Genomic DNA, 12,277 nt, shown 5'->3' with positions numbered 1-12,277 from the left:
CCTTCAAAAATTAAAAACTTTCAAAGATGTGAATGTGCATTCCGTCAATGTGAGACTTAAGAGAAACTTCAGCTTGCCCTCCAATTGTGTTAGTTGGGTACTCAGGCTAACTTTGCTGGACTTAAAAACACACTCTCAGAACAGAACTTTTTCGTATCTAGAGGACTTAACTATATTCTATTTTTTTGTCCTTAAGAATAAATCCAGAAACTTGTTCTTAATCAGGATGTGTAGGTCTGCCTCATTCTGCTTTTAACAGCTAGTTATATTCCATATGAAAATATACTATAATTTTTTTTTTTGGCCATGCTGTGGGGGATCTCAGTTGCCTGACCAGGGATCAGACCCCCACCTCCTGGGGTGGAAACATGGGATCTTAACCACTGGATTGCCAGGGAAGTCCAGAATACTATAATTTATTTGATGCTCACTTAAGTTGGGCCCATAAATTCTCGGAACTTTAAAGTGAAAAGTTTAAATCCTTTGAGTAATCCAGTGAGCTGGATTTATTGTCATGGGCAAGCAGCTTTAGGACAGGCTTCCGTCCTGCCCTGCCTGCGCCCGCGGACAGTCATCACCTGGATTTTGGTAACGTGCCCCAGAGTGCTCACCAGTGAATTTGTTGGAAGTGCTCCTTTTTGAAAGTCACAGAAACCATTTTCCTGATTTGATTTCTCTTGCAGACCTACGGCTATGAGCACATCCTGACCTTGCACAACCTCGAGAAGGCTGGTCTGCTGAAGCCACAGACGGGGGGCAGAAACAATTACCCCACTATCCGGAAAACGTTACGCCTTTGGATGGATGATGTAAATGAGCAAGTAAGATGCTCCTCTTCAACTCACTGAGAGCTTCCCAGGTGGCTCAGTGGTAAAGAGACCGCCTGGCAATGCAGAAGATAATAATAATAGGAGACTCGGGTTCTATCCCTGGGTCGGGAGGATCCCCTGGAGGAGGAAATGGCAACTCACTCCAGTATTCTTGCCTGAAAAATCCCATGGCCAACGGAGCCCGGTGGGCTACAGTCCACGGGGTCGCAGAGTCAGACACCCCTGTGCATACTTCAGCTCATTTGAGTTCCCATTGCTGGTGTATTGCCATGACATACGCTACTTGATCTATTCACCTGCTTTGCTTTCTAAAGACAGTTTTCTAATTTTTTTTTTTTAATGTGTGGATCCTGGCAGAAAGCAGTGCTCTTGTACTGAGAAGTTTGATGGAGTTTTATAAAGATGGGGTGGGACAGGCAGTGCAGTAGAGAACCACTTACCCCCTCCCATCTGAGGTCTGAGGGCAGGAGTTCCAGAACCAAGAGAGCAGAGCTGTGTGGTGACAAGCCAAGGGACTCAACCAGCCTCTGGCAGCATTACAGAGAGGGATTCGGGCAACAAAACGTGACCGCACAGTCCTGTCCTCTCCATTTTCGAGCTGGTGTGGAGCCCACAGGGCTGCCTCCTGGGCACACAGCACCAGGTAGAAGGTGGGGAGGGTCAGGCAAGGATCCAGTACAAAAGGAAAGCAGATGGTGAGAAGCAAGGTTCCTCCCACAGCCAACCCGTCTCCACTCAGAATTGATCACTATAACCAGTTTGTTACGCATCTTCCCAGAAAGATTCTGTATATAGACAAACATTTTTTAAAATATTTACTTATTGATTTGGCCGCTCTGGGGTCTTAATTGTGGCATGTGGGATCTAGTTCCCTGAACAGAGATCGAACCCGGGCCCTCTGCATTGGGAGTACAGAGTATTACCCGCTGGACCACCAGGCAATCCTAGACAAACATTTTTACATAAATGGTGCATATTCTATACCTTGGGTCTTCAAAGTAGGGTGCACTTTGCTTTATATTTGTTATGTATTCCCATCTTTCTAAATTTCATTTTTCTTATATTCTTTTTTTGGTTTTTCATAAGGGGCTTTATTAGGCTGCCTCTTGGCACAAAAGCTAACAATTAAACAATCTCTTCTCTCAGTACTAAAATTGGATTGTTTCTCCCCAGTGGGAATATCAGTTCAGTTCAGTTCAGTCGCTCAGTCATGTCCAACTCGTTGCGACCCCATGAACTGCAGCATGCCAGGCCTCCCTGTCCATCACCAACTCCCAGAGTCCACCCAAACCTATGTCCATTGTGTCGGTGATGCCATCCAAGCATTGCATCCTCTGTCGTCCCCTTCTCCTCCTGTCCTCAATCTTTCTCAGCATCAGGGTCTTTTCAAATGAGTCAGCTCTCCACATCAGGTGGCCAGAGTACTGGAGTTTCAGCTTCAATATCAGTCCCTCCAATGAACCCAGGACCTATCTCCTTTAGGATGGACTGGTTGGATCTCCTTGCAGTCCAAGGGACTCTCAAGAGTCTTCTCCAACACCACAGTTCAAAAGCATCGATTGTTCGGCGCTCAGCCTTCTTCACAGTCCAACTCTCACATCCATACATGACCACAGGAAAAACCATAGCCTTGACTAGACAGACCTTTGTTGGCAAAGTAACGTCTCTGCTTTTGAATATGCTATCTAGGTTGGTCATAACTTTCCTTCCAAGGAGTAAGCATCTTTTAATTTCATGGCTGCAGTCACCATCTGCAGTGATTTTGGAGCCCAGAAAAATAAAGTCTGTCACTGTTTCCCCATCTATTTGCCATGAAGTGATGGGACCAGATGCCATGATCTTTGTTTTCTGAATGTTAAGCTTTAAGCCACCTTTTTCACTCCTCTTTCACTTTCATCAAGAGGCTCTTTAGTTCTTCTTCACTTTCTGCCATAAGGGTGGTGTCATTTGCATATCTGAAGTTATTGATATTTCTCCCAGAAATCTTGATTCCAGCTTGTGCTTCATCCAGCCCAGCGTTTCTCATGATGTACTCTGCATATAAGTTAAATAAGCAGGGTGACAATACACAGCCTTGACGTATTCCTGTCCCTATTTGGAACCAGTCTGTTATTCCATGTCCAGTTCTAACTGTTGCTTCTGGACCTGTATATAGGTTTCTCAAGAGGCAGGTCAGGTGGTCTGGTATTCCCATCTCTTTCAGAATTTTCCACAGTTTATTGTGATCCACACAGTCAAAGGCTTTGGCGTAGTCAATAAAGGAGAAATAGATGTTTTTCTGGAACTCTCTTGCTTTTTCCATGATCCAGCAGATGTTGGCAATTTGATCTCTGGTTCCTCTGCCTTTTCTAAAACCAGCTTGAACATCTGGAAGTTCACGGTTCACATATTGCTGAAGCCTGGCTTGGAGAATTTTGAGCTTTACTAGCGTGTGAGATGAGTGCAGTTGTGCAGTAGTTTGAACATTCTTTGGCATTACCTTTCTTTGGGATTGGAATGACAGCCGTAATTCCCGTGTTGTACAGTGTAAATGATGTATTAGTTTGGCTCTTCACTGCCCTGACCAGCCTGTACCTACCTCACCCACCCACCTCTTACCCTCTCAGCACTCAGGTTCTTACTTCCCGGAGAAGGGACGAAACCTGTGCTTCCTGCAGTGCAAGTACAGAGTCTTAATCCATGGATCACCAGGGAGGTCCCCTCCTTCATTCATTTATATATGTATTTGACTGCATTAGGCCTCAGTTGCTGCCTGTGGGATCTTTTACTATGACGTGTGGGTTTAGTTGCCCTGCAGTGTGTGAGATCTTAGTTCCCCAACTAGGAAATCGAACCTGTATCCGCTGCATTGGGAGGTGGATTCCTAACCACTGGACCACCAGAGAAGTCCCCCGTCCTTCATTCTTTTAACTTATTTTTAATTGCACCATAGTGGTTTTCAGTTATATCCTGTTTTATGATTTATTAGAAATTCAAGTCATTTGCAGTCTTTCACTAGTTCATTCAGTGTTGCATTAATATGTTTGTGCTTTGGTCTTTTCTCCTCTGGAGCACCAGCCCCTTTGTGGGATAAATGCCTGAAAGTAGAATTGACAGGTCCAAGGGTTCTGTTTCTCGGCTAGAGAGTTCCACTTTACTTGCCAAGAAGTTTCTTGCCAAACCAAGTAACAACTTTCCATCTTCAGTTCCTAGAGATGCTTTGAGTGGCTTTTGAAGGTTTGCGTCGAAAGTGCACCTTTGGATGGAATAGTATGGAAAGGTGTACATTACCACGTGTTAAATACATAGGCAGTGGGAATTTGCTGTGTGACGCACGGAGCTCAAATCCAATGCTCTGTGACAAACTAGAGGGGTGGGATGGGGTAGGAGGGAGGCTCAAGAGGGAGGGGATGTATGCATACCTATCCAGGTGGTGCTAGTGGTAGAACCCGTCTGCAGATGCAGGAGACTTGGGTTTGATCCCTAGGTCAGGAAGATCCCCTGGAGGAAGAAATGGTAACGCACTCCAGTATTTTTGCCTGGAAAATTCCATGGACAGAGGAGCCTGGTGGGCTCCAGTCCATGAGGTCGCAGAGAGTCAGACTCGACTGCACACATGCACACATGGCTGATTCGTGTTGATGTATGGCAGAAACACAATATTGTAAAGTAATTATCCTCCAATTAAAAGTAAATTACAGCTCTCTTTGCCGCATCTACTGTGAGAATGAAGACCATTCTGAGCAACCAGACTGTCGACATCCCAGAAAATGTCGACATTAACTTGAAGGGACGGACAGTTATTGTGAAGGGCCCCAGAGGCACCCTGCGGAGGGACTTCAATCACATCAATGTAGAACTCAGTCTCCTTGGAAAGAAAAAGAAGAGGCTCCGTGTTGACAAATGGTGGGGAAACAGAAAGGAACTGGCCACTGTTCGCACAGTCTGTAGTCACGTACAGAATATGATCAAGGGTGTTACACCGGGTTTCCGTTACAAGATGAGGTCGGTGTATGCCCACTTCCCCATCAACGTTGTTATTCAGGAGAATGGTTCTCTTGTGGAAATCCGAAATTTTGGGGGTAAAAAATATATACGCAGGGTTTGAATGAGGCCAGGGGTTGCCTGTTCAGTATCTCAAACCCAGAAAGATGAGTTGATTCTTGAAGGAAATGACATTGAACTTGTGTCAAATTCAGCTGCTTTGATTCAGCAAGCCACCACAGTTAAAAACAAGGATATCAGAAAATTTTTGGATGGTATCTATGTTTCTGAAAAAGGAACAGTTCAGCAGGCTGATGAATAAGATCTCAGTGATCCTGCTGCAGAAACAAGATAGCAGATGGTTCTGTGGACTCAGTTGTGATGTTTTAAAGAGACAATAAAAACTCTTGATTTGAAAAAAAAAAGTAAATTACAAAAAAGAAGAAGGTGACCCCTTGGCTGCTAAGAACAGAGCCAAGCATGAGTAGACTGGAGAAGAATATTTTGATATTAGAGAAAGATATTTCAATATTGCTGCCAGATATTTCAGCATTGGAGCAAGCTATTTTTAGGGCTTTGTGTTTCTACTTCAAAGCCAAATCAAATAATTTTGCATTACCCCAAAAGCCGCAGTTAGGTGGCTCCACTTCTCTGTCTCTTGCTGTACAAGCTTTTTTCTCTTCAATTATTTAACAGAATCCCACAGACATATCGTACGTATACAGTGGTTACGCTCCGCTCAGTGTGCGACTGGCCCAGCTGCTTTCCCGGCCTGGCTGGCGGAGTATTGAGGAAGTTCTGCGCATCCTCCCAGGGCCCCACTTTGAGGAACGGCAGCCGTTGCCCACAGGACTGCAAAAGAAACGTAAGTCCAGGGCCCGTATCTACAGATACTCATGCGCTGTTTCTGTGGTTTTCGCATATTAACGCACTTGCTTTATACATTTGCAAAGGACTTAGGAGTCAGAGTCCAATATACTGCTGCTGTTAGTTGTGAATTACATTGTAAGCACTGGAGCTCATTACTCCCTTAGGAGTAGCAGATTTCAACCTCTGAGTTGAGGATCTCCTAAGTTAGAAAAAACATTGAGATCAAAATCATGGTTCCTGAGTTTCAAGTGAACTGTCTGTACCAAGACATATACGACTTTTCTTAGGAATGATGCTGTTTTTTTAAGAGGTGGGAAAAGAAGCATCGATAATAAATAGTTCTTCCGTGGCAGTCCAGGGGTTAAGACTCTGTGCATTCCAATGCTGGGGGTGAGGGTTTGATCCCTGGTCAGGAAACTATGATCCCACATGCTGCACAGCCAAAAATAAATACATAATTTTCAAAAATAATGATAATGATTCTTCATTCTGAAATGTTCAAATTTTAGGTCAACCAGGAGAAAACCGAGTCACTCTGATCTTTTTCCTCGGGGGTGTAACCTTTGCTGAAATTGCTGCCCTGCGATTTCTCTCCCAGCTGGAAGATGGAGGTACAGAATATGTCATCGCCACCACTAAACTAATCAACGGGGCCAGCTGGTTAGAGTCACTAATGGAAAAACCTTTCTAGGGCGTTCCAAGTAGACTTACCAATGAACTACAGAATAAACTGCTCCTTTGAAGAAGTTACGGGAACGGCAGTGCAGTTCCATGGAGGAATAACAACAGGAATGCAGAATTTACTTTGGGGTCAGCTTCTTAAATTAGGCTGTTTTCTCCGTTCAGTTTCTCTTTTGTGTTCTTAAATTTTTTAAAGAAGAATGGAAGAGACTCAGCCTGTGTAAAAGAAATCCCAGTTTTTCATGTTCTGAGCCCAGGATCTTCATTAGAGACCTCTGGAAATACATGAAGCGTGGTGGGGATGGATAATCTGTTCAGCCATAAATGGGGCCAGTTCTTAAGAACGCAGGGACCAACCAGGTAAAAATGAAAATAAAAGTGGAAGTCCAACCCCTAATAAACAGTGCTGAATTTCTTGGAGGTGCATCATGCCTAGGGCAGTGGCCAAGTGTTAGGGACCTGGGGCTGGTATCTCAAATACCTGAGTTTGAGACTGTTTTTTCCTGTCGAACATGGCACCATACATCCAGTGTCACCAGTCTCTATGTTACCTGGTCGTCAGGGCAAGTTTTGGCTCCTTCTGTTTTTGATTCCAGTGCTTCTAAAAAAGCAAAAGGTTTGGAAGAGCTTCTTGCCGAAGAACAGATTTTATGCTGTGATCAGCTGAATTGGTGTGGGTCCCCAACTTATCAAGGGCTTTGTAAAACTCAGCTTTCTGAGAATGTATTTGAAGATGTGTTCTTAGCGCATGTTATTAAGAAATTTCAGTGGTAGATGCCTTCAGTTTTCTTCCCTGCTCATCGTGAGCCCCACCATCCAGCTGGTTCCCCCCCGTAAGCAGTGACAGCTTTGCTTCAGCATGTGGCAGCTCCCCCTCCCAGGTAAGTGCCACACCTGCTGCCCCAGCAGTCTGCAGCCACTCCTTACACAGCCTCCGGTGTTTGTTATGCTAGGAAACACCCAGCTCCCTGGTCTGGTGATGTCATCCCCCTCTGGTGCAGCTTGTTGGTGATCCAGGCATCCAGCTGCTACCTTTCCTGGGGGAGACTGCTAGGCTGTAGAAGGGAAGAGGGAAGGTGCTGGCAGAGAAGTTGGAAATCTCCCTCCTGCACTGTCCCAGCATCCGAAAGAGTTAAGGCCAAGAAGGGGACTAAATTAATGGTTTTATAGCCCTTGCCCAAGTCTCCAGCAAAATTAGTTGACCCCTCCCCCTTCTTTGCTGGGGTCCAAAGTCAGTGTCCCTCCCCAGGTGTCATTTCTTTTCTTTTTTTTTTTAAATTATTTATTTGGCTCCACTGGGTCTCAGTTGCAGCACTTGGGATCTTCTTTGCTGCAGCATGTGGGATCTAGTTCCCTGACAAGGGATCAAACCCAGGCCCTCTGCATTGAGAGCACAGAGTCTTAGCCAGCGGATCACCAGGGAAGTCCCCTGAGGTGTCATTTCTGTTGTTAATTAGTACCTGTACATGTTTTCGTCTCTAGTGAAATTCTGTTAGCACATGCCATGTTATGAGTGAAGGAGAAATCCTGCATTCAAAAAAAATTTCTTTAATGTAAAAATGAGGGGTAGAAGAGGGAATATTTAAAAGATAAGCTTCTTGTGAATTTGACTTGGCTTTAACATTCAGTATTTGGAAAGGTCTTAAAGAAAGCAATCCCTGTTTTAGGAATCCTTTCTCAACTTCTTGTTAGCCCAGGGAGATTAGTTTATACCTTCCAGCCCCAGTGGCTCTCAGTCTTAGCTGCTGTAGAGAATAAAATGCACCTTGTCCATCAGTGTTTTTGGCTCCTGGGATTCAATTCCAGTCCAGGCAAGTGCCCTTGGCTGGGGTTTTGTCCTGTGAACAGATGCTCAGTTGTGTCTCATGTGTCTGCATTCACTCATGACTCTCCACTCTCTTGCTCTGAGCATAGTTAGGTCAGCTCCTAAAAATGCATTCAGCATAAGACTTCAAAACCTCAATTGCTCCATTTGTATGCAAATAGAAAGTGGGGGATAATTATATATTACACGCCTTTGTGTAAGTTCACTTAATACTTGAAGCAGTCTTTGTCCCAAAGAAGTGTGCCCTTACTGAGAAAACGGGTACGTGAATGGTACATTTATTCTTGGAAAGGGTGGATTGTTTACATCATGTCTGGACTTTTTGTCTAGTTGGATAGACGGTTCTGCAACACCAGCAGTCCTACAAAAAGAAGTCTCCGTAGATAAAGAAGCCTACATAGGCGCTATTTTGTGTCCTTCTGTATACTTTTGAATTGTAGCCAAAAGAGAAATAAGTATTTGAACCCTAGTTTAACTGTGGAGCAAGAGACTAATGGTTAAAGGAGGTTTAAAACAGCGCACTGTAAAGTTTTTCTTGTATATTGGAGTACAGCTGATTAACAATGTTGTGATAGTTTCAGGTGGACAGCAAAGGGACTCAGCCATACATGTATCCATTCTCCCCAAATCCAGGTAACAGCACATTTAATTCTTGAAGAGAACTGGGAAGGGAGATTTCCATGTGTTCAGCCACTGTAGCTCTGTCCTCATGCCAAGTGGATTATGATTAATGTGACATGTAGTCTGTCTCTTGTTTTCAGTTGAACTGTTTATATTCAGCAGAGCTGAACTCAAAAAAAAGAAATACTTCTTTAAAAAAAAAATACCAGAACAAACTGAGTGCCTAAAGCAGCCAGTAAGAGGGGCTGTGCTAAGGATGGCAAGGCAGAGAAATACAGACACCGCATAAGACTATGAATGATAAACAGAATGAATTATACTCGAGAACCTTGTATATATTTCAGTCCTATGGTTTAACAATGACATAGTGTAGAAAATAGAGGATGTTTTTTGTCATCCAGCAATCAAAGACAGTACTGTAAAATTTCTCAGACTCTCTTATTTCTAAATGGATGCATGTGAACTTCAAGCTACATAATGTGTCTCAGCTTCAGTTACTCCACTGCGACATTATATAGTTGCTAAGTCAGGTCTGACTCTTTACGACCCCATGGACTGTAGCCCACTAAGCTCTTCTATCCATGGGCTTTTCCCAGGCAAGAATACTGAAGTGGGCAGCCATTTCCTTCTCCAGGAGTTCTTCCCAACCCAGAGATCAAACCCACGTCTTCTGCAGTGGCAAGTGGATTCTGTACCACTGAGCCACCTGAGAAGGCCACTCCGTTGGTATAAAATACCCCAAATTGGGTGGTGATTAGAGTCTACAAAGGCTGGAACACAAAACTGCCTTAAGATATCCGTATGAAGGATGTGAGAGTTAAAGGGTAACAGAATCAGGTCTATTTTAGTAGCCTTTTGCATGTTACTTTGGTGTGGGATTAGAATATAAATCTCAGCCATACTTGCCTGTGACTCGGCAGGACACAGCCCTCCAGATGACCAGGTCTCTGTGGGGAGTAATTACTCACTGGCTTCCTGCACGCAGCTTGATAATGTTCCGCTCCTGTTTTCAACCCGGCTGCAGCAGGGCAATGATTTGATAATAAGAGATCCTGATCAAATTAGAGAGCCATTTGGCTTCTGGATGAAGATGTTGATAAAAGTGTTGATGTCCATGCTGCCTGTTTTTTTTAAAGGTCAAAACATAGTCTTAACTACAAACTACTACAAAAAACAGGAATGGGGAGCAGCATAAAGTTTGTGCTTTCTTTTCCCTTCATTGTTACATCTGGGAAAGGGTCTGTTCTTTATTGGCTGGAATCCTGACTGGTTCTTTTAACCTTAACATTTGGAGGAGTTGAAATTGGAAGTAGGTACATTGCGAAGGTGTCTATATAATAAGTCTCTAAACTGCAACTCTGAATTAGAATCTAGCACTTGAGAGCTCTTGGTTTTCTGAGCTAGTTCTCACACAAATGCTTGTAATTGCATGTTTTAAGACAAAAAAACTAAAGTTTTTGCTTTAGTTGGACAGTCATAAGTGAATGTTGTATGTACAGTGGTTCTTCTTGTCTGAGACTCAAGGATGGGACTGCTGTTTGTGGAAGTTTGTTAGAAAAGAATCTGGACTGTATCCCATCCACAGTGTTTAGAAAAGCCAGGCAGAAGGGCCATGAAATCCCCCCTGTGTACCACTTGCTCAGCGCCTCTAAGACAGGAGCTTTTGCAGGCAACCTCAGAGCCGTGTGGGCTGTGATGGTGACACAGGCAGAGGGTGGGCAAGCCTGCCAGCGCCCCGCCTGGTCTAGACTTGCCTGTGCGCAGCTCCGTGAGAGCTCAGGGACCACGTGGAGATTGTGATTGGTCTCTAGACCACACCTAGTTGGTGAGTGCAGCTGCTGCCTGAAAGTCCCTCAGCTTTGCCGACATCACTGGAGCGCACACAAGCCTACCTTCGGACAGCAGACCGGAGAGGGACCGCAGGGCTGCCACAGTGGAGGATTCGTGGAAACTTTGTTGAGTGAGTGAAATGGGGAGACAGGGAAGTTGGTGGCTGGCACTGAGGGGTGTTGCTGGGCAGGGCAGCAGTGGAGGTAAAGAATTGGTTTGTAATTGTTACCATCTGATTCCATCCGAGGTGGAAGATAGAGGGCTGGAGCGGATGCCAAGAGCACAATGGGCAAAGAGATAAGCCCAGAGTCAAACTGATACCCACCTCTTGGCACTCCTGCGATCCTGGCTGGCCATAAAGCAGCGGTCCTCGGACTCTTGTAAATTGATAAGCCTTGGGGCCAGAAAAATTGCAGAAGGGCTGCAGTGAGGGCCCGCTGCTTTCCCACTACTCAAAACGATCTCTTTTCCTCTCCTAAGCAGCGCTGACAGCTGGGGCTGCGGCTTGAATGATGGCAAAAAGCAAGCTTTACTCCATTAGCCCATTAACAACACTCACAACATTAAAAATGCAGGAGGTGGATGGGAGGAGAGGGCTGGAGATGAAGACCAGTGCAGCAGCGGGAGCTGGGAACTCTCCTCTCCAGGCTTCCCTGCTCCGAGCTCAGATCCAGATCAGGAGCCAAAGAATGAGAACGTTCAGTTTAAAAGAACTATATGATGTAAATGCAGACAGTGTCCACGTGGGTTGTTAGGGAGAAAATCAGCCCTTTGGGCTTCCTTAGCCTCGGAGAGGGCAATGGCAACCTACTCCAGTACTCTTGCCTGGGAAATCCCATGGACGGAGGAGCCTGGTAGGCTGCAGTCCATGGGGTCGCGAAGAGTCGGACACGACTGAGCAACTTCACTTTTCACTTTCATGCACTAGAGAAGGAAATGGCAACCCACTCCATATTCTTGCCTGGAGAATCCCAGGAATGGGAGCCTGGTGGGCTGCCGTCTATGGGGTCGCACAGAGTCGGACACGACTGACGTGACTTAGCAGCAGCAGCCTTAGGAAGGTGTGTTTATACTTTTTAGAGGTCCTAGTCTAGCCCCGTGTCCACACTGCCTCTAACGGTGCGGGACTCGGTTGCGCCTGCTTAGTGTCCAGCGGAGGTTGGTCTAGCGAAAGAACCGTCCTCTTGGCGTGCTCAAGGTCTCCTGGGTGCCCCCACCCTGCAGGTTCTCGGGCCTCCCGCGTAGGGCGATGCCGACCTCGTCCACCATCCACGTGCTGCAGCTTCTGCGAGAGCTGCTGGCCTTCGTGCTCCTCAGCTACACGGTGCTCATCGGGGCGCTGCTGCTGGCCGGTTGGACCACCTACTTCCTGGTGCTGAAGTGACAGCGCCGCCTGCCCGGCTCCCTGCCCCTCCCACCTCCCGCCCCGCACCCGGCCCCAACCACCTGCCCTCTCTGCTCCGCCTCCGACCTCTGTCCTGACGGACCCGCACGGCCGGCCAGCCAACCAGAGAACTCTCCAGGGGCGAGGACCCGAGACCCTGTCCAAACACCCTTGGCGACGGCCGACTTCGCTCGGCTCCCTCTACCCCACGGTCGGCTCCGCCCCGCCGCGCCCCACGCGGAAGCTCTGGCGGTTAGGTGTCTGGCAACGCGG

General features: G+C 46.1%; 2 protein-coding genes and 1 pseudogene across 2 annotated transcripts in view; all 3 read left to right on the top strand.

The window, feature by feature from the left end:
- The window catches only part of VPS33A (VPS33A core subunit of CORVET and HOPS complexes), a 31,416-nt gene extending 24,668 nt beyond the window's left edge, over positions 1–6,748 (top strand). The window contains exons 11-13 of the mRNA XM_005904695.3: positions 684–821; positions 5,490–5,658; positions 6,173–6,748. Coding sequence (XP_005904757.1) covers positions 684–821; positions 5,490–5,658; positions 6,173–6,354 — 489 coding nt within the window. The 3' untranslated portion in view covers positions 6,355–6,748. The remainder of the gene's footprint in view (positions 1–683; positions 822–5,489; positions 5,659–6,172) is intronic.
- On the top strand, positions 4,293–5,445 carry LOC102276945 (large ribosomal subunit protein uL6 pseudogene; annotated as a pseudogene).
- Positions 6,749–10,686: 3,938 nt separating the features above from the next.
- Positions 10,687–12,218, top strand: LOC138991487 (uncharacterized). Its single transcript, XM_070386247.1, has one exon. It carries the CDS (start codon positions 11,870–11,872, stop codon positions 12,002–12,004), a length of 135 nt encoding a protein of 44 aa, XP_070242348.1. The 5' UTR covers positions 10,687–11,869; the 3' UTR covers positions 12,005–12,218.
- Positions 12,219–12,277: the final 59 nt, after the last annotated feature.

The sequence above is a fragment of the Bos mutus genome, chromosome 17, assembly GCF_027580195.1.
Source record: "Bos mutus isolate GX-2022 chromosome 17, NWIPB_WYAK_1.1, whole genome shotgun sequence".
Taxonomy (NCBI): Eukaryota; Metazoa; Chordata; class Mammalia; order Artiodactyla; family Bovidae; genus Bos; species Bos mutus.
This window is presented reverse-complemented; position numbering and strand designations above follow the sequence as displayed.

Coding starts and splice junctions, on each gene's coding strand:
- LOC138991487 (XM_070386247.1), top strand. CDS start 11,870: ATGCCGACCTCGTCCACCATCCACGTGCTGCAGCTTCTGCGAGAGCTG.